This window comes from Solanum stenotomum, chromosome 12 (assembly GCF_019186545.1).
Source record: "Solanum stenotomum isolate F172 chromosome 12, ASM1918654v1, whole genome shotgun sequence".
In the NCBI taxonomy this organism is placed as follows: Eukaryota; Viridiplantae; Streptophyta; class Magnoliopsida; order Solanales; family Solanaceae; genus Solanum; species Solanum stenotomum.
The window spans coordinates 42856248-42882518 of record NC_064293.1 but is presented as its reverse complement, the minus strand read 5'-3'; the positions used below and the strand labels follow the sequence as shown (position 1 = coordinate 42882518).

Here is a 26271-nt window from a genome sequence, read left to right as displayed (position 1 = left end):
GGGGTTTATGCATAGGAGATTCCTATTGACCTAGTTATTTAAGTTGATTGTGTCCTTGTTTTAAGGGTGATTTAATTTAATTAAAAGAATTCAAAAGATTGATATATCTTGATGCGCATGGCGTGGGAAGGATTACTTTTTGACAAGTCTAAATGAGTCTTCTTTCTAATTTAATATTAATGTTAATAATATGGATTCATATTGCATAATTAAGTAATTGGTGCCATGTTTATCCCGACAAATCGAGCTCATGTTTCCCATCTTCCGACTTAGTATTATATACTAGTACTATATGCTAAACTCCTACTAACGATTGAAGTTAAACACATTATCTTTGGCTAATCAGAATTGTTCCTTGATTATATATGGTCTTCATTAACATTTGTTTATTGTTCTCATTAGTACATTGATCTCAAAATTAGCTTTATTATCTGTCACGGACTCTCAGGCGTCATCTTAATTGGCCAATTTATATTTTAATTCCGGTCCCTTTTGTTTCTGAAATAGAAATTTTATGCTTTATTTAGTGTGGTCCTAATTTAAGTAGACACACCTGAATTAAATTTTATCACCTTTTTTTTTTGGGATAAGGGTATGAAAAATACCTTAACTTTGGTCGAATTTGCTATTGCGATACTTAACTTTCATGAGGACCTGTTACCTCCCTAGACTATTTAATACCGTATTTTAAACATATATATTTGCCCACGTGGACATAAAAAATAATGTAAAATTATAAACAGTAATGTGTCCACGTGGGCACATATATACCTTTAAAATACATTATTAAATAGTTTAGGGGGTAAAAAATACGGTATTAAATAGTCTAGGGAGGTAATAGGTCCTCATGAAAGTTTAGTATCGCAACAGCAAATTCGACCAAAGTTGGGTATTTTTCAAACCCTTATCCCTTTTTTTTAGTTCTATCTTCCTTTAATTAGTCCGCACATTTGCTCATTCAACCATTAATTACTTTTTTTCACAAAAAAATGAACTATTTTTCCTTTGTAATACTTTATATATATATATATATATATATATATATATATAAGAGTATTAGTTAATTTCCTTACACATGCCTACTAATTCTCTTCCACGGATCATTTGTAATCACTTATATATTTGTTGGTGTTCCTTTCTGTCGAAATTGCATAATTTAAAGGGAAGAATTAACCTAAATTGTCGGTTATATATATATAGATAGATATATATATATATATATAATGATATAATTTATAATAATATGTGTTTAGCCGTTACCCATATATTATCTATATTTATCGACTAGAAAAAATAAATAGTAAACATATCTGATTATTTGTGTGAAGATCCCTAGTACTCTCTCTGTTTCATTTTACTTTTATCCTTATATCAAAAATAAAGATTTCATTTTACTTGTATATTTTGATTACATTTTAGAAAATCAAGTAAATTTTATTACTATGTTTTTTCATACTATTCTTAGTCTTAAATAGTTATAGTCTATAATAGTCAAATATAAAATATTAAAGCATTATTAATAAAATTAATTTATAAAATATATTTTTGTTTGAATATTTTTAATGGATGTGTTATGTCAACAATGACGATCAAATAATTTAAAAGCTAGGAAACATTATTTATACACGTAGAGTATGTAGCTAGTCCAATTTTTATATCACACCTATTTCTGAAAAGCTTGCATTCATGGTGAGCCCTAGGGATCTCTGTGTCTTTAGATTTGTGTAATCTATATAACCACTCATTTGTTAATATTATAGTGAAATATAGGATTCTCAATTTTGTTTTTGTGTTGTAATCTGCGACCCCCACTCCCCTTCCATGTTTCCCTCCACCCTTGCACTTCAAAAAATGTATTATCGCTTCGTTCATGTTAACTTTTTCATATTTAATATGATATATTTTAAAAGTCATATAGATATTAGTTATTTATTCGTTAGGAAGTAGATATAAAGTGATAAATTAGTTTTTGATTTTTTTAATTTGAATTAATAGAAAAGAACATCTATTTTTAGTACAGTTATAACAAATAAAAGTGATAAAAGTATTTTATAATCTCAATTTATATGATATATATTTTAATTACGCATGAAATTTAAGAAAGAAAGTACATTTTCAAACTTTTAAAATATGCAGTCTAAAAAAAGATTAGACATTTGTTTAACTAAATTATTGAATTTTGAAGTGAAATAATTTATAAATATATAATTGAGATGTTTTTTAAAAAAATTGATTAAAAAGAAAAACGTGTGGATTGAGACGGTAATTTCTTGGGTCTTTCTCCTCTAAGCTTGAGCTCCTTCTGCTTCACTCTTTAAATTCTTATTCGCGCATGGATAATATTCTAATCTTGTAATTTATGTACGCCCATAGAATTTGACAATCCCTAATTTGCGCCCTAATTTAAGCCTTAATATATATGTAGGTTATGACTTTTTAGTGCCTAAGCTCCGTTACCTTCTTTTAATGACCACATATTATTATTAACGTGTTCTAAAATAAGTGGTGTTTTTTTTATTTTATAGTCACATATTATTGATTATGTAAAATTCACTTATTGAAAATCAAAATAAACATCATTAATTTAATATTAATACAAAATATCACTTATTTTGAAACAGACGGAATACATGTTTTACTTATGTAATAAAGTAACAGTAAAAGATTTATATTGAGTCAAATGCTTAAAGGGAAGTCCATAAAGAAGGGCCGCTTTTGTCTTTGCTATTGGAAGGAAAGTTAATTATTTTCATTATAATGATAATGATAACGTAGAAATATGAAATGAAAAGCCCCACAAGCCACCAAATTAAGCTACCTAAACATAAAGTAAGATAATTCGCCGGCCATATTTAAAAGCAAAAAAAATAAAGATGTACAGCTAATTGGATTTTGTCTACGTTTGATATTAGAGAATCTATATGCTTAAACAATTAACTCTAATCAATTAAAATAATAGATAGTCAGACTTAATTAGAACAACCTAGATGGTTAAGAAATGGGGTTACGTGTCCTTTCAAATCTTGCAGTCTTCTTTTCGACAAATTTGTTAGCTAGCTTTGAGCACATGCTCACCCACTTACTAATTTTGTTGTTTTTCAGTATATATCTAATCAAACTTCTTAAACAATAAATAAAATATATATTGTCATTTGTCACTATCTTTATTATTATTATTATTGTACACGTATCTATGTGTAACATAATATAATTAATTAGTTAGAGATTAATTGAGATTAAAATGGAATTATGGTTTAAGATCCGAAGACAATGGTGCGTCGTAACTAGTGCATCTTCTTATAATGGTTTAATGGTCCTACCTATATATGAACCTTTTGCACAGTCACTTTGTAATCTTATTTTTTAATTTTCAAAATAAATAAATAGGGTCAATGGATTTTATCCCATTGACTATTTACATTTTAAAATTTGAAAGTCATCAATGTTTCATGGTTAAGCTTTTTAAGTAGATCAAAATTCAAGTAAAAGCTTTTAGAAGATGTTGTCGCATGTAGTTTAAAACATGTGACAAATGCTGCTATTATTTGTCAATTCTAGTATAGTATAAGAATACGTATATTATAAGTAGTCTCAAAACAAAGTTTTAGGTGTCGCAGGCTAGCTATTACACAAGTGAGGTTTATCCGATGCACACAAAGTACTCACTCGAAGGACAAAAATTGTGGCAGAAGTTATAGTGGTTGTGGGTCATTCTAGGATTCCAAAAAGAACAAAAATTAGGTGTTGCTCTAACTCAAAATATATACCTATGAAAATTAAATTAGAGTAATTATGCAGAATAACAAATATTTAGCCTATATTAGGTTCTAGAGGTACAGTTTAAGAAAATTATAATTTGCGGCTACTGTTTCCCTAATTCTTGTTATTCGCCTGATTTGTATAAATTCAGAAGCTATTTGTATATGCTTAACCTAGATATTTGTATACGATTTTTGAAAAAATCATAATGAATTACCCTATTTGTATATTGGCAAGCAAAATATACAAACGGAGTTCTAAAACATTCATAAATGTTTAAATACATAATTTGTATATATTTACCCTATTTGTATATTCACAAGCGAAATATTCAAACCGTAGCCTCCATAGCAAACGAAACTATACTTATGGAGCGCCATTGAAACTGTAACTATAGAACCTTATTATGTCTATTATGTTTGCTATTTTTGAAATTTTCTCAAAAAAAAAAAAAAAACAGTGAAGGTAGTGCACTAGAAAGGTTGGTGAAACAGGGTGTTGGGCTTGGTAGATTGGTGGTCCACTAGAAAGGTCACTGGGTTTCCTTGCATGCAGTTGGGCCCAATAAATGATAGATTGTCTATGGGCTCAAAAGTAATGAAAAGGCCCATTATCATCACATCAATTGTCCAGACTCCTTGTTACTTCTACTGGGCCTTTGAAGGTCCATGGGCTGAAACAAGTGTTGTTTTTGCATTTCAGACAGGAGAGAGTATTGTTAATGTAAACAAGAAATCTTCTTCTTAATATTCACGGTGAAAATTCAGGTAGCTAATTAACTCAAACATTAAATTTTTTATTTTACTTGTCACTATTAACATATTAAAAAATATATATATTATTCTTTCTCATGTTTTACCCTTAGCACTAATTATTTATTTCTCAAATTATTTTCCAAGACTTCCCTAATCTAAACATCAATCTATATGATTATGATTAAATCCCCATATCAATCATTGTTTCTGAACATGCAAAGTTCAAAATAAATACTCTCTCTGTCACTATTTATTTGTCAAACATTTCCTAATTTGATTTTCCCTTTAACTTGTCATTTTTGACAAATTAAGGAAGAACAATTTTTTTTTATTATTATATCCTCAATTTATTAATATTGAGTTAATATTTTTAAAAAATGTACTGAATAAATATATTTGAGTTCCTATCAATTAATAGGAGCAAAATAATAAACTTACTATATCAATTAATATTTTTTACATAGGTATACTAACTCAAAATTTGACAAGAAAAAATGACGGAGGGAGCAATTAAAACTGAATGAACAAAAAAGTCAAAGAAAAGGACATGAAGTCTATAACTGAAATTTGAAACGGACAGTTCGATTGCTTGAACTTTTGAGGGAACTGAACTTCACATTGAATTTGACAAAAAAAAACACTCATTACCACGCTATAAATTTATGAAACACTCACAACAAAAAGGATAGAGTAAACTCAAAAAAAAAAAAAAGGAGTTGTAATGTGAATTCACAGTGATCAATAAATAAATGGGATAAAGATCTAAAAAATATCCTAATTTTAGTCAAATTTGTTGTTGCGATTCTAAACTTTCATGAGGACCTATTACCTCCCTAGACTATTTAATATCGTATTTTAAACATATATATTTTCCCACGTGGACATAAAAAATAATACAAAATTATAAATAGTAATGTGTCCACGTGGACACATATATACCTTTAAAATACACTATTAAATAGTTCGGGGAGTAAAAAATACACTATTAAATAGTCTAAGGAGGTAATAGGTCATCATGGAAGTTTAGTATCGCAACAACAAATTCAATCAAAGTTGGGATATTTTTCAGACAATTTTCCCTAAATAAATTTATGATGATTTTTTACACGTAAGTGTATCATAATTATTGTGAGAGCTTCTTATTTACCTCTAAATTCTTCTTGTTTTTTCATCTTCCCTTTTCCCACTTTTAGGAAAAGAAATTCTTGTGCTAGAAGACAATTAAAAGGAGTTTCATCACGATAAAATCCCACGATTTTTTTTTTATAATAAGAATGATATAGGGATGAGTCATGTTAAGCATGGACAAATAAAAATAAATAAAGAGAATAAAAATTACGAGTAATATAGTAATTTTTTTTTTTAAGAGGTGTATCGAGATATGTATAAATAAACATGGAAGAAAGGAATAATATTTATGCATACTTGTGAGCTAAAACTTCAATCATTTTTTTTTTAAAGGGTGATTGTTTTATTGATTTTTTCACTTTCAAAATATCTAATATAAAGAAAAAGTAAGAAAAAACTATTTATAGGAATTCAAATCAAAGTCTTCAATTGTTTTTGTAAAATATATAAGAACAAACTACACATATTTAGAAAAGATTTAAGTTATATATATACACTAACTAATAGAGGAAAGCAAACGTATATTATTAGTGCTATGTTTAATTAGTTTAGTTCTATTTTGAGGTCTAACTATAAAAATTATCTATTATTTAGTTATATTTTGAGGTTTAACTATAAAAAATATCTATTATTGTGAGTTGATTTAATGTAATGGTGATATGGTGTGAAAATAGAATATATAGAGTATTGATTAAGTTTAGGGAAGTCAAAAGTTTTTTGGTTTCTTTTAAAAATATTTATTTTAAAGTTAAGGTTCGATCAAATTCTAACTGAAAAATAAGAATATATGATGGTACTAGAAATTATTGTTTGAAAATCTAAAATAAAGTTTTTCTATGCTAACATTTTTTGAAAGTCTGATCAAATTCATCTTATTACTTTAATACTGAGAAAGTATTTTTTAAAACATGATTAATCAAATATAAATTGATACTTTCGGAAAAAAAATACTTTCCTCCAAATTAGTGTTTTTTTTAAATAAAAGTTTGGTCAAACAAGCTAGCAAATTCGAATGAAAAACAACATATTCATATCTGCACGTGACCTACATGCACGTCAGAAGCACCGTTACTACACGTAACATACTCTCTCAAACCCCTTTTACTTGTCATTATTGTACAATAATTATGGTACTCGATCAATTTTTTATTGAAAAAATAAGTATATACAATAGTAGCGGAAACTAAAGTCTGATTAAATATATATTATTACTTTAATATTGAGGAAGAATTTTTAAAAAATTGTCTAGTCAAATATAAATCGATACTTTAAAAAATACTTTATCAAAAAAAACTTTTTTCCAAATTAGTGATTTTAAAAAAAAATAAAAAATTGGTCAAACAATTTATTAAATTCAAATAAAAAACAACACATTCACATCTGCACGTGACGTACGTGCACGCCAGAAGTACTGTTATTACCTCCAACATGTTACGTATTCTCTCAGTCTAATTTTACTTGTCATTGTTATACATAAGTAAATGAGGGTAAGGGCACGCGTGTCTTATTTGACGTGTGTGAATTTTGAAATTAAAATTGTATTAAAGAGCACTTTTGTCATTTAAATATTTAAAATAAATTTAATAATTATATATTCAAAAATTACGTAAAAATTTTTATAAATCATACAATTAACAATCATATATATATATATAAAAAAGGGAACCTTAGGTCCGCCTACATGGCGCCACCACAAACCAGAATTCCCTGTTAATTTATTTATTTTCAAAACTGGTCTTCCCCTTTCATGAAAAGTTGTGACTTTTATGAAAAGTTTCGATTTTAATGAAAAGTTGCGACTTTTATGAAAAGTTGTCACTTTTATGAGAGGTTGTGACTTTTATGAGATGTTGTGAGCTTTCCGAAGGGTTGCAACTTTTCCAAATAGTTATAACCTTTCTGATAAGACAGAATAAACATTTGTTCACACTACCTTTTGTTGTCTATAAATAGAGGGATTTCCTGTCATTTTAAAATAACAAAAACTCTGAACTTCTTCTTCTTCACAATTAAATAGTTGTGTACTTTGCTCTTGTTGAGTGACTCACTGACACCATTGCTTATGTTACAAATCCTAATATGTATTTTTACAATCATTAATTTATGCTTATGTTATTAAGGATAAATGATAAGAGATAATAATTTTCATTTTCCTTTATATTATTAATGTTTGTTACTACGTAATCTTGTATGTAAGATAATATAATGTTTTAGTTTTAATGTCTGACAGGTTATAAGTATTATTTTATAAATTCCGTGTGACATTAAATTCTCGCGCGAAACGCAGGTAATTTTACTAGTTTAAAATATTTTAAAACTTCGCATAAAAAATTTATGGTCGAATAAATTTTGATTGATTCTCCAAATTTTATTTATGCGAAATAAATTGAAATAGAGAGAGTAAAAACATTTCTAACAATTTAAAAAGGTATTTTGAATAATTTATATATTTGTAAATTACGTTAAAAGTACTATAAATTACAATAATTAACAACTTAAATTACTTTAAAAGATAAAATAAAATTACGTCAATGAAAAATTTGATCAACTCTCCAAATTCTATCTATATTACTGATCACATAAATCGAGATAAAAGAAATAACATATAGCTCTTGTATCATTGCAATAAAAATAAACATACACTTTTAGTTGTTCAGATAATTTTATCATTTTATATTTATTTTATCATTATTAGAATTATATCTAATTTATTTCTTGATATTAATAATTATGATATAGTAAAAATATTATTTTATTTATTAATTTTAAAGAGAATGTCTAGTCAATTATAAACGGGTAAACATGGAAGGGAGGAGTAAAGATTAGAACCACTTTTAAGATTTTTTTCTTTTGGGGTAATTTTTTTACTTTTTTTGTCCAGCGTTAGTACAAGAAAATAAATGCAAGGATTAATAAATTACTAAATTCAAGAGATTTTTCCCTCTTATTCCTACCGCTGCAACTCTTTTCAAATGACATCCCACCCCTTTATACTCCCCACCCCCTACACCCCCCCACCCCCACAGGGTTGACATATATACTCCTCTTCTTCCTCTTTTCTCTCTGCTATTGTAATGCAACAGTTGCTTAATAGCTATGGTGGACACTAAGGATTTTATCAATCTTGAACGTTCTCTCTCTAACCCATTTGGGAATTTTTCTGATGGTTCTGCAATTGATGATGATTTTTCTGCTCAAAATTCTGTCAGCATTGATAAGAAGCTGCTAATCGATCTACAACACCTTTCTATTGGTCATGTGATCAGTGAAGGTCCCTATTCAGTTGTTTATGAAGGATTGTGAGTACCCTTTTCGTTTTCTTGAATTTTTCCCCATTTTCTTGAACCCCAGTTATGTTTCTTGAATTAATTGCATTTGTGCTCAAGAATTGAATTTTGGAGTTTTCTTGATTTCTTGGGGGTTTCGGTCTGTCAATTTGTTTGCTGAAGTGAAAACACTTTTCTTTTCCGTATCTTGGCTTATGTTTCTTGAATTAATTGCTACATTGTTTGTTATCCTTCTTACAAAGAACAAAATTCATATCGACCCCTGTAGTTCTGGGATATTGTGTGGCGCTGTGCTTAGCTTTGTTGCCTAATTTATCCACTTCCCTCATTCCTCTTCTCTAGTAAAAGGGCGATGAAAGAATTTTACTTTTGATTTGTGTTTCTGTTTTCTATGCTTGTATTAATGGTATTTCAATTGTCAGCATTGTCCCTTTCATCTTCCCTAGCATCTCAAAATTGGACTATGTATAATCAGAAAGAATTGTCTAGTACTTGTGGGAGTGATTAAGTTCAGCAGTTCCTTGTATAAAATTGTAGACTATATTGTTGATACAGTTGTTTCAAGCACCAACAGAATGAGCAATGCTTAATTCAAAGAGAGGAAAGAGAGGAGGATTTATTATTCAATTTCATCTGAATTCATATTTTATTTGATGGGCAAACTCAAATTGAAAGCCTAAAGGTCTGAATTCTGAGGAATCAGAAAGTATGTTATCTTGATTAATTTTTTACTACTTTCAAAGTTCCAATTGTGCACAGATTAGACTGTCGGCGATCAAAAGCAGAAAACAATGTCTTAGCTAAGCTCACACATTCCTTGGATCTTTCTATTGTCCCGAGGTTTACGCCTTCTCTTTTCGGTTATAAAATTTATAGTGAGCTAATGGTTCACGTCTTCACGAGTCTATGCTAATGCTTTCACACTCAACTAGAGACTAGGAAGGAGAAAATGTCTACTTACTTAGTTTGTCTATAATATCTGCTGACTACCAATAGTTTGTCTAATTCGTTTGGCATTGAGTTCAGTGGTAAATCTTATCCTTTTCTCCTTATTTGTCCTAATCTGACATTGGGAGGCTAGGAAGTGAACTCTACTGAGATATAGTTTCACTGTTTTACCTTATTGACTAAAGGACTAACCTTTGTCTAGGTGAGGATTGAGTGAACAGGTTCCTGTGCTCCTATTGAGCTTAGATATTTAGTGAACTTTCAACCTAAATCTGATATAATCATCTAGGGAAATATATTGTTGCTTTGAATTGTAATCTTATCAATTTTGGAGAGGGTTGAAGAATTACAAAACTAAAACAACCAAATGCATTCTCTTGGCAATGAAGTAGAGACTCGTGATTGTTTTGTTGATTTTTTCTCTTTCAAATTTACATAACTAAAAAAGGAAAGAAAGAAAAGCTATTTATTGGAATTCTAATCAAAGTCCTCATCTGAACTTACATTTCATTTGATAGGCAAAGGCAAAGTGAAAACTCAGAGGTCTGAATTCTGTAGAAAGAGAAAGCATGTTATCTAGATTAAACTTTCTTACTTCCAAAGTTCCAATTGTGCACAGATCAGGTTGTCGGTGGTCAAAAGCAGAAAAATATGTTTTCTAAGATCACAAATTCCTTGGATCTTTCTGCAGACCCGTGTATTACGTCTTCTCTTTTTCGGTTATAAAAGTTATAATGAGCTAATGGTTCACGTCTTCGAGTCTCTGCTAAAGCTTTCAATCTTACTCAACTAGAGACTAGGAAGGAGAAAAATGTCTACTTAATTAGTGTTTCAGCTTATGTTTAGATTTTTCTGACCTGCTGGCATTTCTAATAAATTTTCGTGACAATAATATCTGCTGATTACCAAAGATAGTTTGACTAATTCATTTGGCATTGAGTTCAATAGTAAATCTTATCGTTTTTTCTTTATTTGTCCTAAGTCTGTAATTGGGAAGTGAACTCTATTGAGATATAGTTTCACTATGTTACTTTATTGACTAAAAGGACTAATTTTTGTTAAGGTGAGAGGATTGAGTAAACAGGTTCATGTGCTCTTATCTTTTAATCCAAGTGCATTCTCCCGGCAATGAAGTAAGAATGCATAAGGCTGCATAATAAGGTAGAAGTTGTAAGTTGATAAAAATGTTCTGCTTCCCAAATCATACATCTCTTGCTAGCGAAGTAGATAGATTTCTTTCTCTACCTTACATGTTATTCAGGAGCAAAATAGTGGAAATGAAATGATCTTTTTTAGAACTTAAATCCTCTCTTAACTCATCTCTCTATCCTTGTGATAGGTAGCCACACTAACTAATATACTTAGGAGTAAGATTATTAATGTAAAGAAAATAAATGTATCAGAGGAAACTATCCATAATGCATATATTTCATTTGTAATAAGATTTCTTAAAACCAACTTCCTTCCTCATTCAAAACTAGTAACTTTAGTCCAACGTTTAAAGAATTTGTATGATCTTTCGGATTTTTTTTAAACAAAAATTGACAGAGAAAAATGGTTCCATATCCAAACTTACAACATCATCAAAATGATGAAGCGATATAAAGGTCTATTTGGACCGAGAGATTTGTCCCAATATGTTTCACATCTACTGTACAATACTGTTTGCAGATTGCAACCATTTCGATTTAGTGATGGTAATTTATTTTAAAATACAAACTCCATAATGGTTTACATGATATGTTGTCTGAATTCATTTGAAATGAAACTAGAGAATTTGTAATTTTGGAATTCATAAATTCAGTTCCACTTCAATTCTGAATGTCTTCATTGAAGTGTCCCGTAGTGCATTTCAACCATTACTCGTAATTTCACCTCGCGTAACCATTGAAAACTTAGTTTCCTGCTCCCTTTATTGGTAACTGATACGGACATGAAGATAGCCAAATTTATGTTTGAGTAGATGTTTTCAGAATAAAACCTCATAGTGTTTTCAGATAATAACTGCTTAGTTCATATCAGAAGAATTTGGTTCTTAGATTATCTACTTTAGTTATATATGGTATATATATATATATACCCAAAACATCTATCTAGGATCTTCTAAATTTGGATTTTCCTCTCATTCTGGTACAACTAAAGGTTGATAGTGCATATTACATGGCTTTAAGGTTACTATATTTTGCACTCTTAAATGTGATCAGGCATTTCAATTCGTTTTATTTAAGGGTCCTGCTATTCTAAATCACTCTTTGTAATACTTGTTCCAGATATAAATCCATGCCTGTTGCAATAAAAATAATACAGCCAGACATGTCGGCAAATGTGAGTCCTGAGCGAAAGGTGAAATTCCAGAGGGAGGTTACTTTACTATCTAAAGTGAAGCATGAAAATATTGTGAAGGTATGGTGTTCAATAAAAAATAGTGATACTAGTTAATTTGTGTTCACTTTGTCTACCTTGCTTTTGCTGGCATCACTTTACAACACAGTAATAGAGTCAGACTCAAAATCAGAAAACAGTGATTGCTTTACTGGGTTTGATGTCCACTGAGAAAGAGAATAAAAGCCACGGCCTATGCATCATTTTTGTTATTAAAATTAGATATTTGGTGCTACCCCTGTAAAAAGAATATATATAAATCCAGACATAAAGTGAAAAGAATTCCTGTTTACTTCATACCATTTCCATGTGGAAACGATTTATTTATAAAGCTAATGTGCTCCTGTACTTTCTTCGTATTTTGTTAAGCTTTCTTGTATAAATATCCACGGTTGCATTCCCTTTAAAATCTATTTTAGTTATTTGGATTTACTTTTATATGGTGTAGATAATATCCATAACTATATACCGGTTTCTTTCTGAACTATTTTGTCGATTCTTGGTACAAAGTTGCGTCCTCTGAAACTTGATTCTTGTTTGAAATGGTTTCATCCCATGTTGTATTGCTGATGAGAGAGTTGGTCAAACTAGAAAACTGCATGCTGGCTCAATATGTATTGAATGGTCCATTATCTGATAATTGCTCAGACTTGAGGACAAAGCTGACCTCAACTAGTTAGAGATTGGGGTGCAAGTGTTGTTGTACTCAAACAGAGGGCCAATGAACTAGCAGGACAACAGATAAGTTTCGAAAAGGTTGCCGTTTATGCCACTGTGTCCTAAGTACTAGTATCATATCAACTTTTAATCTATTCTTTTCCAATTTGTTCCGGACATCATGCCTTTGTTTTCCGCTTCTCTGTCCCAAGTATATACTCAGACAAACTGTGTGGTTAATTGTTTATGTCTTAGGAAGAATAAATGCAGGAATTATGAATGATCCAACTTTTAAGCTCCTTAGCTGTTAGATTGTTGAGTTTATATATATATATATATATATATATATTTACACCTATACTTAATGCAATAGTGTTAGTTTCGTACAACAGTAAAATACAGGCACTGTTAAGTGTGTCTGTAAAAGGATTCAAGCGTCAGGCATTAGTCTTCAGGCACTTCTTCAAATTTTGTCCTGTTTCTCTCATTTCACATTAGAAGGGAAGCCTTGGGCCAACAGTAGAGTTGTCTCCGTGTAACCTATAGGACACAAATTCGAGTCGTGAAATCAACCATCGATGCTTGCATCAGGGTAAGCTGCCTACGTCATACTCCCATGGCTGCAGCTGTTCCTCGGACCCCATCTGAACTGCCAACGCGGGATACTAAGTGCATTGGACTGCCCTGTTTCTTCCCTCATTACACATTATTGTGCAGAAATTGCCTTAAAACAATCCTTCTGTATGGTGATTGATTATTTTTTCATTAGTTGCTAATATGTCCTCAAAATTGTTGAAACAGTTTATTGGTGCTTCCATGGAACCAACATTGATGTTAGTTACAGAGCTAATGAGAGGTGGCACGCTTCAAAAGTTCTTATGGAGCACCCGACCACAATGTCCAGATTTGAAACTCTCTCTAAGTTTTGCATTGGGAATTTCTCGAGCAATGGAGTATTTGCATGCAATTGGCATTATTCACCGCGACTTGAAGCCAAGTAATGCTCTGCCTATCTCGTAATTTGCTATTGCACTTCCAATTGTTAAGTTTTAGGTGGCTAGTCACACTCTGATCAGGATTACTGCTGGCTTGAGTTGCATGAATTTAAGTTTATGATCCTTTTTATGATTTAGCTTGAACATAAGAAAACAACTCAATTTCAAACCCAGACTAGTTGGAATTGTCTATATTGAATCCTTATATCCATTTTGCTCCATGTGTGCCGTTTTCATATCAATACCGTACTATGCCCACCCTACTCACTTGTTTCGTCGGTTAACACAATATTGTTTGCAAACACATGGACCATGTGTCACCTATCATGTGAATAAAGCGTATTTTCTAAAAAGGAAGGTTTGATTCTATTTCATTACCAATATTTGCTACATTTGTAGGTAACTTACTCCTCACAGAAGACAAGACAATAATTAAACTAGCTGACTTTGGGTTAGCTAGGGAGGATGCAGAAGCTGAAATGACAACAGAAGCTGGTACATACCGCTGGATGGCTCCGGAGGTATTAATTAAATTGGGCGGAAATGTTTACAACCTGCTTAATAATAGTATATGTCTTACCCTTTGTCAATGTCAGATGTTCAGCATGGACCCAATTAGAATTGGAGTGAAGAAATACTACAATCATAAAGTGGATGTCTACAGTTTCTCAATGATCCTGTGGGAGCTGCTCACAAACAGCACTCCGTTTAAGGGAAGAAGCAACATTATGGTGGCATATGCTACAGCTACGGTATGTTTCTACCTTTTTGTGTCTATTTTGACTTAAAATGTCAGAGTTGATCAAAGTTTTCACATCGAACAACGTTTCAGTGATTGGTAAAATTCCTTTCCTCTATAAATTCCAGAAAATGCGTCCCAGCATGGATAACATTCCGAGTGAGATAGAACCCCTTCTTAGCTCTTGCTGGGCAGAGGATCCAGGAGAGCGGCCAGAATTTGAGCAAATATCAGATTTCCTTGCAAACATTCTTCGCAATGTGTGTGGCTCCCCGACTTCTTCTCCCAATCTGTTTGAGACGGAGCATCCCACAGGCAATGAGTTAGTCAATTCTCCTGTCACAAATTGTTTGATGGACAAAGATGCAGAAAATAGCAAGAAAAAACACAGGAGTTCATGTTGCTGCTTCATGAGTGCATATGACAATTCTCTCTGAGACATATTAATATAGGTGTAAATAATTGAAGGACTTCCCCGTCTGTCTTCTTTCGCCAGTTTTATGATATGTATAATATGAAGTAGAACAGCCTTCAATGCCTCCAAAATAGACCATCATTGTACAGAAAGCAATAGAAACAGAAAACAATATTATCTTCTCCTTGCAATTCTCTGAGTATTCTTTCTGTTTGTTTGTAAAAAAATGTTGGCAGTTCAAATGCATTAGTATGGAAGGGGAGAATACAAATGTGTATTGAGTTCAAGGAAGGACCTCTTTGACCACGAGAATTATTCATTTTTTTTCGGAATTTATTTCACTTTACACCTTCCTTCAAGTCTTATTTGAAATTTAACACTAATATATACTATTATATTTATTTAAGATTCTTTGGATAATGATAGTGCCAAATGGATTTAAGTTATTAATTTTTTAAAACTATATATCCCAATCAGAATCATGTGTCAATTTAAGCAAACTAATTAATTAAGGCCTGAACCAAATCTCTATCCAAATTGTTACATGTTGAACTTTACAAATGAGTCAAATTTATTAGTTCAAGATCCATTTAGATACTATTTTATCATAAGGCCTTAACTTATGCCACATGATTTTGCGCTTAGTCAAATTTAAGGTAAATAAAATTATATTATATGTCAATTGTCCTTTTTTTAAAAAAAAATTAAATGTTCGATATCCATATTAAAACTCAACTAAATTTGAATTAGTACAAAAGTCTGACATTAATCATGAATCATATTAATAAAATGTCAATTGTCAAGTGACATGATAAGCCAAATCAAAATCAAAGCTAATTTTATTTTTGATACGTGTCAAGGTTAGATAAAATAAAATATATATTTAATTATACTCATGTTGATTAGTTTATTATCTCAACAAACTTGAAAATGAATAGTTGATATTAGAAGTATAATTTAAAAAAAATTAATTTAATAAACAAGTAAAAATGAAGGAGAAAACAAATTGGGAGTCCAATAAATTGTTGGCTTGTGATTCATATCCACTATAGTTTGGCCAAGTCTTGACGCTGTTTTCTTGTCACGTGTCATCTTCCCCTCAAAACCCTACAATTGTACTTAAAACCCCAATCACTTCTTACATGGCACACACAAATTAAACAAAATATTTTGACTAAACCGTCTTCTTTCTGTCAAATTTCAAACCCAAGAACCAAGATTGTGTTTTCTTTATGGCAGCTGTTGTTTAGGATGTTTTTTTTTTCTTAATCTCCTGAGGAATCAGTTGGGGATGGGATAAAAAACTTTAACTTTTAGGAACCTTCTGTTCCACCTCAGATTCAGTACACAGGTCAGCTCTCCCCACCACCTTTATTTTCATTGTTTTTTTCTTTTGTTTCTTACTTTCTAGTATTTGTTTATGAATTGTTTGATTTTGTGTTTGCTAACATGCTAATACTCTTCATACACAAGGACCGACAACTCCAGGAGAATTACCCTTAAAAGATTTAAATTTTAAAATTGGGATCTTTTTAGTTGTCAGTGGTTTTCTTGATTCTTGTTACTGTTGAATAGTTTTGATTTTTTAAATTTTTTTTTTTGAGTTTGATGATCAATTTAGCAAGTTCCAAAGGTTTCTTGAAAGCTAGTTCTTGCAATTAAGTTGTTTAATTTTGACAAAAGAAAACCCAATTCTCTGACCAGCTTTGTGTTGCGAATTAAATATGCCTATGATTCAAATCTTTTTTGGGTTTATGTAAACTTTCCAAAATTCTCCATTTCTTCCTTGGGTTTAATCTTTTGTTGTAAGGTGTGAAAGGCATGTTTCTTAAGCAACATCACACCGAAATTTGGGTAATCTGACGAATATTTGAAGTTTTCTTTTAAGCTAGATTGATTAACCTTTTATTTAGCAATAAAAAGGAAATTAATACAAACTGGATGCTGTTTTTCTTGGGTTTGGAGGAGGAATGGGGATATAATAGGCGCTCTTGACTATTGCAAAATTGGTTTGTTTCCACAAAAGCTCTTTCCCTGGGGGAGTTGTCAAGCAGAGCCTGGACTGAAATTGGTTGTGATGTTCAAGATTATGTTTTGTTTGCTATACTAGTTAGAATGATCTTTGTGATTTTAATCCTTTGTAAAACTTGTAAGTGTAACACAACATTAACAAGCCGTCTTTCCTTTTTAGGACTCAGCTTTCTAATTGAGCATCAAACACGCACACAAATTTATCATTCAGTAGTAAAATTGATTTGGCAAAAAACCGGGGAAAATTTTGGTATGGTTGATCACTAATTACGTACATTACTGCCTTTAAGAATATAAAATATTAAACTTGCCATCCACAACCTTTTTTTATACTATTTTTTTGTTTCTTTTCTCAACTTGGAATTGTTGTATTAGTTAGACTCTGCGAGGAATGATTGCATAGGATTTTGATTCTTCTATAATGAGTTTGAATACATGCTCGTAAAACGATATAGTTCTGCCTAGTTCTCTTTGTTATACAATGCACTTTTCATTGATTCAACTAGAATTATGTCATGTCTATTAGTGGGGCGGCTTGAAGTGGGTGAGCTTTTGGAAAATACATTATTTGGATATTAGGTTAAGCATTCTATTTCTGAGTGGACATTTATTGCCATTTATTATAAGAAAAGGTGAACAAAAGCTGTGCCTGAAGATGGTGTACATAGATGTTGGCTATATTCTTTAAGCAAAAACATCAGTATCAGGCGCAGAAAGATTTAACATCAAGAAGACCTGATTAATTTTGTCAACTTTTTTGCAATCAGTCATTTGTGCAGGATTGACATTCTGTTTTTGGTGCAATTGGTCTTTTTGGGAATGATGTTGAAGCCATGAAAAGTATGGACTAGCAACCATTAAGGAAAAACTTGACCTTTATTAATGAATGTCATTATCTATATTTTGGACTTTGATTATGTAAATAGATACATCCAGTAGCTTTTCTCCAGATTCATCATGTAGCCATGTAAATGACTTTCCTTGTCTTGATTATCTGTTAGTCTACAATGTTCTCTTTTGAAGAAAACTTACCAGATAGCAATTTCTTTAAGAAAGTACTTTAATATTTTTAATAAAATTTAGTTTGAAATGAGTACACATCTTATTTACACAAATATATCTCTCTAAATTTGTGCTTCATTTTCTCTATATTTGAGTCACATACAGATTGTTCTGCAAGTTTAAAAGATTGCTTTGCATGGCTTTGTAAATTATTTATTCTTTAATGGAATTACAACTTCTTTCATCCTTGTTACTATCAGCTTCATGATACAGGTGACTCGTTTTTGTGTAGACCAAAACGAGGAAATATGACATTGTTTTCATTGTTATGGTATGCATGGTGTGTACAGTCTACTCTTAGGCAGAGAGGTTTAAAGAACTTGTCTACACCTATGTTGCGCGAACTCTTCAAAATCCCTGCCACACCCGTGTCGGCACGGCATGGGTGTGAGATTCTTATCGGATTTGGTCAACTTACCTTGGGTAATTTGACCATATTCTATGATCGAGAGTATAGATTGACCATATAAAGTATGAGAATACTTTTCCATCATGCGAGAAGATAAAATATTGGTGTTTGTAAGGAATGAAGTTATTAGTTTTAGCTCAATAACTCAAACTAATCGAAATATATACTTTATATGTCGTAAATATACATTTATTGGCCGCATCCCAACACCCGCATTCAAATTCATATTCCAACAACAACAACAGTATACCTAGTAAAATCTCACAAAGTGAGGCTAGGGCTTATATAGACCTTACTTCCATCTCGTGGAGGTAGAGAGACTATTTCCGGAAGACCATCATCTCAAGAAAGTTAAATCGAAGTAGTAATGAAAAGGAAACACGATAGTGAAGAAAACATGGCAACTTGGATCCATACCCCCGATCTTAAAATTCGTGTCATGAAGAATCCGACCTCTAGATCTACACTCGGATCGGATTCGCGCACCCTAGTCTGAGCAACATAGATCTATACCGATATATTTCACAAGTGTAATTTTTCAATCGTTGTATTTACATCAAGCCAACCGTAACTAATGTGGATTTGAGGCATAGTGAAGTCTTCTTTTTGTGTCATAAGGTTAGCTTTCGAGGCGGAATTTGTATATAATTTGTTTATTAGAAAGCCAAAATCTGTATACTTGTTCATATGACAATGGCTCATGAATTGACAATTTTCACGCTGGCTGCAGGCCTACCACAGCCCTCGTCCTTTTCGGTTTGGGACTGGCAATGTGAGCAATCACATGGAAGGAAGTTCTCTTGAAAGACCTATGTTTTCTTGGGGTCAATGCCTCACAATGTAGACTTAGCTAAAGATAGGGCACAATGGTAGAAAAGGATCCATATAGGTGATATCTACTAGTAGGGAATATGATTTAGTCTTGTTAGAGAACTTCTAATAATATTGTTATTTATTATAATTACTATTATTTATATATATAAAACTTATTTTTCACTTTTATTTTTACTTGGTTTGATGATAACATGAGTTGAGCTTAAGAAGTGAGGATTCATATAGTCAAATTGAGATTGAGCATAATATTTGTTGTTGTTCCTATGACAACGAAAGAAATAATCCTTATAGATGCAAAATGGTAGGAGTTCTAACTTCTACTTATCCAAAAAAAGAAAATGGAAGAGTTCTAATTTCTTTTCCCTATTTATAATCTATCTAGCCTTTAGCTGAGCAAGCCATTTTTGGATTATTCACGTGGATACCCGCATATACAATTGATTGACCCAATGGGAGCTGGGGAAGAGAGCACTCCTACAAAGACTTCAAAGCCGCCATTAACTGAGGTCCCTTTCTTTCTCTTAATTGTCTTTTGTATGTTTTACGGCTAATCAATCATTAAACACGTGATATTCTGTCTCTCTGTGTGTGTATTAATGCATGTGTTGGCTCACTGCTCACAAGTTTCTAATGTTTGATCAGGAGACACCAACTGCACCTTCATATCCTGATTGGTCAAGCTCTATGCAGGTTGTTATTAAGTTCCATAATGATTAAGCCAATCACATGAATGCTGATGAATAATAAATTAGTTTTCTATTTCTTTTCCTGTTTAGGCTTATTATAGTGCTGGAGCTACTCCTCCTTTCTTTGCCTCACCTGTTGCTTCTCCTGCTCCCCACCCATACATGTGGGGAGGTCAGGTAATTGATTTTCTGTTCCTAATTTATTTGTTCTTTTATTTCTTTTCGATTACTAGCTACACAACCTGTGAACTCACAGTACTACTTGCTCTGATCACTGTCTCATATTTCAGCATCCTCTTATGCCTCCTTATGGGACTCCAGTTCCATATCCAGCTTTATATCCTCCTGCCGGAGTTTATGCTCATCCTAACATTGCCACGGTAATCAAGCTTATCCGTAATTTATTCTTATGAATTTGAAAGCTGATAAAAGCAAGTTACCTCTTCTTCCCAAAAGAAAAAAATACAAAAAGACAGGTCATGTTAATATTTTTGTTCATGTATTTTCAGCCGGCTCCAAATATTGCGCTGGCATATCCTGAATCAGATGGGAAGGGGCCTGAAGGGAAGGATCGGAATTCAAGTAAAAAGTTAAAGGTCTGTTCTGGTGGCAAGGCAGGCGACAATGGGAAAGTTACTTCGGGTTCCGGAAATGATGGTGCCACACAAAGGTCTGATTATGAATCATATTTCTGTAAATTCTTCATTATGGATCATTCATGCTCTGATTGTTATATTTTTTCATCAACAGTGATGAAAGCAGAAGTGAAGGTACATCAGATACAAATGATGAAAATGATAACAATGTAAGTATTCAGTCCGCCCCTGACTACCTCTTGTCTTTGTTTACATACCATGGAGATCACGAGTCTCAATTTTATTCTTACCTTGTCCCGCAATTGCTAGTTGGAACTTTTTTTGATCATATGCCATCTCACAGGAATTTGCTGCAAACAAGAAGGGAAGCTTTGATCAAATGCTTGCAGATGGTAACTTCTGTGAACTCTCTTCTTGATTCTGCCATTATTATTATCAACAAATAATTGAGTTTCTAACTATGGCGATTATCAGGAGCCAGTGCACAGAATAATCCTGCAAAAGAGAATCACCCGACTTCTATACATGGAAATCCTGTCATCGTACCTGCAACTAACCTAAATATTGGAATGGACGTGTGGAATGCATCAGCTGCTGGTCCTGGAGCTATCAAACTACAGCCAAATGCAACTGGTCCAGTTATAGGACATGAAGGAAGGATGAATGATCAGTGGATTCAGGTACTTTTTCTTTTCTTTAGCTCTTCACTCACTGAAATCAGTACTGTCGTTCTTAACCAGATTTGTATATCCTTCAAATTCGCCAGTCTACCTGCTTATCTTTTAAAAAGCACATAAATTCCACACATCTAGTAGCAGATGGTATTAGTGAAGGTGGAATATTTTCTGATTACACAAAATTGTCTGTGTATCTTGATTCTTAACAGAGATTACAGAGAGTTCCATATTAGTATGCTAATGAAGACTACTTTATGAAGAAAGATCACAACCTGAACAAAGTTATGAAAGCATCCAACACTCTGATTTTATAAGGCTTCAGGTGTTTTGGTTAGTCCAAAAATAGCTGAGACTAGTAATATGCCAGAAAACTCCTGAAGACTGAAGATATGTCGGTTTCATTCTTTATGGGATAAAATAAGCTGTTTGTAGGATTCAATTTTCTAATATAATTTATTGCAATAGCAATTTTTAAACCTTCATATGGTTCATTAGTTTTTAAACATGCTTCATCTTGATATTTCCGTCTCTGGGTACATCAGCACCTTGTGCTATTTTGAAGTTCATTGTTCCACTTTATGACACACCCTACCCCTAAAAAAAAATACATTCGTGCTTATTTCAAGTAGATCAATAAATTATGTAGCACACGAGAGACAACTTTTTACATTCCACATCCCCTTCATTTTTGTGTGCAAGAGGGGAGTACACACTCAATGATGGGGTTATAGCCTTGTTATCATTGTTTTTCTGTTTCATTTTGCTGATAAATTTCGTTATAACCCTCTCTTAACAGGAGGAACGTGAACTTAAAAGGCAAAAGAGAAAGCAATCTAATAGGGAGTCAGCTAGGAGGTCAAGGCTCCGCAAGCAGGTATGAGTTATTTTTTATATAAATAATGTTACTCTTTCCGTCTTTCACCAGTCAGTTGGCTGTATGTCTTGTATTATTAGCTTATAAAGGTTCTCTGCGTGGATTTAGACTAGGGGTGGCAAATGGGCGATTTGAGCTAAATTTGGGTGGGTTGGGCAATGGCCCAACTTGCCTTTTACCTACATATATTAGCTAATAAATTTAATAATAATTCTATTTTTCTTTGTAAGCAAAATAGTTATTTTAATCTTTTCTCCATGGAGATTGATTAACAATAACAACTTATGAACTTTTATCGATTGCATTTTTTTTTTCCTTTGTAGCTTTCACATTTAATTAGTCCAGCAATTACTTGCAGAAAAGATTGCACGAAAATTAGAACCACTCAAAAGCTACATGGTTTTTACTTAATTGAGAAATCTGAAGATTACTTTCTACGAATTCATCAGAAAATTTGACAATGACTTTTAGTACTTAATACAAAAAATTAAAGATGACTTTCTGTTACTTCAACCGAGAAGTTTGATAATGACGACATATATTAGGTATGCTAAAAATTGTTAACTATTGAAGAGATGAATTTTGTTCCTGAAGGGCTCCCACTTTTTTATATTTATATCTCTATCTTTGTGATTTTTTAATTATTTTCTAGTTAGGGTTTTTCGGGTCAATTTTGCCACCCCTTGTTCAGACTCAGACATTTGCTTGAAGCAGAGAGACTTAAGATCATCCTTTTTACGCCATCATATGGCACAATGATCTTTTTGCATTGTCGTCTAGCCACATAAACCTAGATTGATGCTGCAAGTTCTTGTTTCATCCGAATCCTCAATGTCTTGTGATGATGATTTTTTCTAGTTAATTGGAACACATTTATGAAATGCTCTCCAGCACAAATCATAAGCACCTAAGAATATGGGAATACAATTCGATGTGATATCTACATATCACATGCTCTAATCTGCAGATAGTGTTTTACGGCCCTAGTAACTATAACTTCTTTCTTAGTTTTTTCCTTTTCTTGTCCCCCCGAAAAAACAAGATCATGTCTCTCTTTATATTTTGATTTGTGAAGACAATGGACATCACATGAGAGAAAATTTCTTCGAGTTGGGGAACACAAATGAACGGATGGTATGTATCAAAATTGGAATATAATGTGAAAAAGCAACAGCAGATGCATTCATATCAAATATCAACTAAAACAGACCACTTATAGATAGTCTCCCTAAAACCACTATCTTCTTGAAGGCTGATAACCTGTTCTCAAAAGTAAGTCTATCCCAGCTATCTCCCAACCCTTTCCAAAGAGAATCTTATATCAAATCCTAGTACAGCCTCTTTTATGGACCGTTAATCAATAACATCCCAAGAATCAAGATGCTGTTACTTTACTTAAAAGTACCAACATTACATTCTTACAAGTTCTGAGAACTGAAAAACAATATGCAGCTGCTAAATATAACTACTGATGTGAAACTGTTTCCTTATCTTCCTAGCCAAACCATACTGTGCAAACGTAGGGAGTAAAAAGTTATCATTTTGAGAGACATGGTTGGGTAAGTGCAGCCTCTAATATCAAATATACCCTCCTCTAACTATCAGTTAAGATCTTGAAAATCCTTTATCCATCCTCAGTTTGATTGGTTTAATTGAATAGGAAGTGGATAGACACGTAAATACCATTATAATTTCTCATGGAATGGGGATTAATGCATAACTTAGATGTATCCAACCAAAAGGATAAAGGAGAAAAATATAAGTGCAATAAGATGCTCACATCTTTACCACTATCAATTCACCCAGATGCTACTGTTTTCTCCTAATGATAGTTATTTGTTAAAATTAAATAGGAACAGGAGGTGATGGTAAGTGTCATCAAATTAATGCCAAGAAACCAAGGAAATAGCTGCTTTTCATTTTAGTAGAAACTCAGAAAAAGAAAGAACAGAAATCTTGCTTTGGTTCTTATCTTCCGTAGTTTAACAAACAGATTCTGCTGTAAACGGATAAGTCACTATCCATGATTTGGATCAAGGGAGAAGACTCACCTACATTCAGTGTATACACTGAGACTAGTAGATGATTGGAACCATTGTGAGAGTATCACTTTTCACTATAAGATAGGGCAGAAATTTATCCATGGAGTTAATCGTTGTGCATGTGGACGTTTTCTGTCATTGTATATGACATCTGTTTAGAATGACGTAACAACGTATGGCTAGTGTAAAAACTCTGCCATTTTGCCCATACAAAAACATGATACTCCTTTCCGTTCATGTTACAACAGCAACTAGCATTTCGATGGGACATCAAACAAGCCGCCTTTAGCTCTTGACCATTGTTCATGTATGGTTTGGTTGTTTGCTTTGCTCCAATTGCTGGAGAACCCAGAATATACTCTAAATTTCTTTTCGATCTTCTGACAGTAATGTCTTACGTTATGTATTTTCGCAGGCAGAGTGTGAAGAGCTACAACGTAGAGTAGAAGCATTGAGCCATGAGAATCATTCACTCAAAGATGAGCTCCAACGGCTCTCTGAGGAATGTGAGAAGCTTACCTCGGAGAATAATTCGATAAAGGTACTTTACACCTTCATAAGTATTCCTCTTAACTTTACCCTTCAGGGTGGCCCAGTGGTTTGGGCTTGGGACTTCCATGTTGGAGGTCTCAAGTTCGAAACTCCTTGCCAGCGAAAGCAAGGGGTTTGCCTTCTGGGTCGAGCTCGTCGCACTGGGATTGCCTAGTGCGGGCTACCTCTCCTATGTGGTTTGCGAGCTATTGCATAGGAGCGGGGGTTTTACCCTATGTGCACCCAAAGGGTAGCGGATGTGGGTTTTCCTTGTCATCAAAAAAAAAAAAAAGTATTCCTCTTAACTTTTGTCCTCTTTGATTTTCCGTTCTTCTCTTTTTTAAGTAATATTCTCAAGTACACTCTTCATGTCATCCCCTATTTTCTTTCATTGGGGTAGTACAATTCTGATTCTTGAATAGCTTTTTGTTATAATTAATGTGAGACGTTTAGTATCATTGAATCTTTTGCTGCAGCATCCATTCATCTTGTTCTTTAGTGCTAGTACTTTTTTTTCCCTTGCAAAGTTGTTTCTTTTAAACCTGACCTAGCAAGTTGTGAAGGCGAGAAAGATGAAATTACTGATATTTGTTGGAATATGATGGTGAAACAGGAAGAGTTAATACTACTTTGTGGACCAGACGTTGTGTCTAAGCTAGAGAGGAACGATATTGCCGCACGTATTCAATCTAATGTTGAGGAAGCTAGTTAAGGAGACGTGAAAAATCCAGAACTGAGTAGGTGATTTTAGTTACAAAGTGCTCACAGATCATTGCTTTTTTGGTGCAGCAGAATGAGAAATGTTTGTTGTCCTACTAACCTATACCCCGTTTAGCTCCCTTTCTGAGTGTGACTGTAAGTTGTAACATATATTTCTAACCCCAGCGTTAAGAGTCTGAGTCTGTTTAACTTATCTTTAAATTAACTTCAATAGTTCAGAAGTCTTCAAGTGATGTTGGAATTTTACCCTCATGTTATCCTTTTCCTGGCTATCTTTAAAGTCCCTTTCAGTGATTGTCATATGGGTTGTGGTGCAATAGTATTCCTCTCTAACCAAAAGTCTCGGGTTCGAGCTCTGGATATGTAGAGAATTATGTTGGGAGCACCACCCCCGAAATGTGCTCTGCTATGCGCGCACCAGATACCCAAAAAAAGAATATCGATTAGGCTTTGGCGAGAAAAAGGAATGCCTTTTCTGGTAGGTTGGTGGATATTTATTTTGGGTTACCAATCAATAGTTACTAATTATACAAAGTTACTTACGTGCAAATATCTTTTTCATTGCCAGACGCCAGTATGTGTAAAATTGGTCCATAAAAAGCTTTCTCTTAAGATCACTCATTCTCAAAATTTTATTTTATTTTTTTAAAAAGGGAATGGTGGTAATAAGCTATCACTGTGACGCTAGTAATTTTGTTTAGTGGACTCAAATTCTTATACTTTTTAGTTTCATAAACTATGGGT

The 26271-nt window shown here is 32.5% G+C and overlaps 2 protein-coding genes across 5 annotated transcripts; both read left to right on the top strand.

Annotated features, from left to right (window-relative positions):
* Positions 1–8688: 8688 nt before the first annotated feature.
* Positions 8689–15087, top strand: LOC125848508 (serine/threonine-protein kinase STY13-like). The gene is made up of 6 exons (XM_049528386.1): positions 8689–8941; positions 12148–12280; positions 13718–13913; positions 14311–14432; positions 14508–14663; positions 14779–15087. Exons 1-6 carry the CDS (start codon positions 8739–8741, stop codon positions 15085–15087), a joined length of 1119 nt encoding a protein of 372 aa, XP_049384343.1. The 5' UTR covers positions 8689–8738.
* Positions 15088–16232: 1145 nt separating this feature from the next.
* Positions 16233–25796, top strand: LOC125849092 (G-box-binding factor 1-like). Of its 4 annotated transcripts, none has more exons than XM_049529102.1 (13): positions 16250–16416; positions 17864–17936; positions 19784–19907; positions 20044–20091; positions 20178–20264; positions 20378–20467; positions 20597–20757; positions 20838–20892; positions 21027–21075; positions 21158–21363; positions 22157–22234; positions 24692–24817; positions 25421–25795. In XM_049529102.1, the coding sequence occupies exons 3-13, from the start codon at positions 19851–19853 to the stop codon at positions 25517–25519; spliced, it is 1056 nt and encodes a 351-aa protein (XP_049385059.1). In that variant the 5' UTR covers positions 16250–16416; positions 17864–17936; positions 19784–19850; the 3' UTR covers positions 25520–25795. The 4 variants fall into 4 exon arrangements, with proteins under 4 accessions (XP_049385058.1, XP_049385059.1, XP_049385060.1 ...); XM_049529103.1 differs by lacking the exon at positions 17864–17936 and adding an exon at positions 17257–17346; XM_049529101.1 differs by lacking the exon at positions 17864–17936 and having other exon boundaries at positions 16233–16416.
* The last annotated feature ends 475 nt before the right edge of the window (positions 25797–26271 follow it).

What these genes read in the sequence shown, in the direction of transcription:
- LOC125848508 (XM_049528386.1), top strand. Translation starts at nt 8,739, where the DNA reads ATGGTGGACACTAAGGATTTTATCAATCTTGAACGTTCTCTCTCTAAC. An exon ending in TCAGTTGTTTATGAAGGATT is followed by an intron (nt 8,942 to 12,147) that starts GTGAGTACCCTT and finishes TACTTGTTCCAG; the next exon opens with ATATAAATCCATGCCTGTTG. An exon ending in TGGCATATGCTACAGCTACG is followed by an intron (nt 14,664 to 14,778) that starts GTATGTTTCTAC and finishes TATAAATTCCAG; the next exon opens with AAAATGCGTCCCAGCATGGA.
- LOC125849092 (XM_049529104.1), top strand. Translation starts at nt 19,851, where the DNA reads ATGGGAGCTGGGGAAGAGAGCACTCCTACAAAGACTTCAAAGCCGCCA. An exon ending in CATACATGTGGGGAGGTCAG is followed by an intron (nt 20,265 to 20,377) that starts GTAATTGATTTT and finishes CTCATATTTCAG; the next exon opens with CATCCTCTTATGCCTCCTTA. An exon ending in ATGATGAAAATGATAACAAT is followed by an intron (nt 20,893 to 21,026) that starts GTAAGTATTCAG and finishes GCCATCTCACAG; the next exon opens with GAATTTGCTGCAAACAAGAA.